At 47.0% G+C, this 2,200-nt stretch overlaps 1 protein-coding gene across 1 annotated transcript in view; it reads right to left on the bottom strand.

Moving 5' to 3' along the window:
- Nucleotides 1–1,120, bottom strand: part of LOC118405869 (A disintegrin and metalloproteinase with thrombospondin motifs 6-like) — a gene marked incomplete at both ends in the record, with an annotated part of 4,489 nt that extends 3,369 nt beyond the window's left edge. Inside the window, 2 exon segments of the mRNA XM_035805682.1 lie at nt 335–398; nt 975–1,120. Coding sequence (XP_035661575.1) covers nt 335–398; nt 975–1,120 — 210 coding nt within the window.
- Between the last annotated feature and the right edge of the window lie 1,080 nt (nt 1,121–2,200).

Genomic DNA, 2,200 nt, shown 5'->3' with positions numbered 1-2,200 from the left:
AATTGCCTGATAATATCCTTTGAGCGGTTCCGTTCTGCGGCAGATCTTCGCTGTGGCCAATAACTCCTCTGCCGGCTAAACTCCTTCCCATTTGCCACAGCAAGATCTGCTTGGAGATTACTCCTCGAGCACGGGACCCCCGTTTTACGTCCCTCCCGGAAGACGATTTCGTGGAAAACTTCGTGAGGCTACAGCAATCCGGACGTCCTTGGTTGGTCCCCCATCCAAGCACTATCCGGACCGCGCGTTGCTTAACTTCCGAGATCGAGGGATCGGGTGTACCAAGGCGCCACGCGGCCGTATTATAATATAGTAAACTTTAAGATAAACTAACCATGGTGTTGCAGGTTCGATATCTTTTCCTCTCCCCGACACAGTATTTCCCTCCATGGGCCGGGCTGGAAATATAAAAAAAAAAAAAAAAAATCAGGCTTTGATACATTCACAGTTCTTCATACAATATAGTAGAGGATCTTGTACAAGCCCCAGAGCTTGTGTACATGTCCTGAGATGTACCACATTAGTGAAAGGATTAGGAAACACCTTTCAAGATGTCAACCCAGATTCTAGACTGTAGGGTTTGATCCACCCACATCGGGAAGGACCCCTGCTCTTCTAAGGTAAGGGTGGTGGGATCTTAACCTTGCTTGAGGTGTGGCTCTCTTCTAACACGGGACCTCCAACAGAGGATGTCCCTAACCAAAGCTATAGTACCGGGTAAGAATAAACATACCTTGTGAGTTGTGTGAGGATGCAGGTGTAAGTACCTTTTTCAAGGGCCTGCTCGGGGTGCCACTTGAACGTACATCCATTTTTAATTCTATATGAGATCTCGAGCACGTTTAAGATCCCACCACACTTACCTTACATGCGTTTTTACTGAAATTCTATTTGACAAAGTACATTTTCTCTGAACTTTGTCATTGAAATTTTAATTTCACTAGACTGGTCAAAATGCTTTAGCAAGTACTCACGCAGTCTCGTTGCAGTGTCGTTCCGAGAAAGAGACCCCGATCCCGCATGTCCGCGTGCACGCACTCCAGTCGGACCACGGTCCCCAGCCGCCATCCACCGCCTCTGGGCGGTGTCCGAACGGCACGCAGTCGCCTTGGTAACACCACTGAACAACAACAACAACAAACGTCAACAACACAACCTTACTCCTCATAGTGCCGTCTCGAGCATCCCACACACTATCCCATCACTTTAGCACAGGGACCACTTTCACTCGTCCCAGCCATCCCAAGACGTCTTGAAGTGAGTGAGTGTCTTGAAGATGTTTGCAGGTCAGACAGTCAGTACTAAACTGTCTGCTCTGGGCTGTAAGTCACTCCTGATGGGAGCCAGGCACAACCTCTACAGGCAGACTGGGGGCCACACCGGGGGATATCAGGGTTCACAGCACTCCTCACTTCTTTTGGTACTATCTGGTACTACAGGACCAAACTCCACAGGCAGACGGGGGCCACACTGGAGCAATAATAGGGTTCATGGTCATTCCTCACTTCTTTTGGTACTTCTATAATTATTGTTACCTCCAGGAGAAATGGAGATGTTGTTTCTGGTGTGTGTGTCTGTCTGTGTGTTTGCATGGCCGTCGTTCTGTATATGTGTGTGTCTGCCTGTCTGTGTGTTTGCATGTCTGTCTGCCTGTGTGTCTGCATGTCTGTCTGTCTGTGTGTATCTGTGTGTCTGTCTGTGTGTCTGTCCGTATTTCCAGACACTTGTATTCAGCATAACTTTAGAATCTCTGATGGATTTTAATGATGGTTTACTATGTAGATAGGGGTCGAGAAGACAAAGGTGAAGGGCAATTTTGGACCCCTGGTGTGTGACCTTGGCACTGCAGCAAAACTTCTGTTTTTTTAATCTTTTGTCAGAGACATGCTGTGGTCATGTTTGTCTGTCCTTGTCAATTTGGCAGTTCTAAAATACAAATTTATGAACTTCAAGTTCAAAAAAGAGGGTAAAGGTATGAAGTCCCAGAGCATTTTTTGAGGAATTTGAGAAATTTCTTGTCCTTGTCTTGTAGATTTTCCAGCTCTGTCCCTAGATTTGGTCTTACAGAATACTACATCCCTAAAGCTAACTTATTCAAGCCCCAACAGCACTTCCCCGAGCCACCATGCCGGACTTTGTTTTGGTTTCTGGGCACGAACATTCCCAAACACGCGGAGAAGCCGTTCCCAAACATTCCGAT

The sequence above is a fragment of the Branchiostoma floridae genome, chromosome 18 (assembly GCF_000003815.2).
Source record: "Branchiostoma floridae strain S238N-H82 chromosome 18, Bfl_VNyyK, whole genome shotgun sequence".
NCBI lineage: Eukaryota > Metazoa > Chordata > Leptocardii > Amphioxiformes > Branchiostomatidae > Branchiostoma > Branchiostoma floridae.
This window is presented reverse-complemented; position numbering and strand designations above follow the sequence as displayed.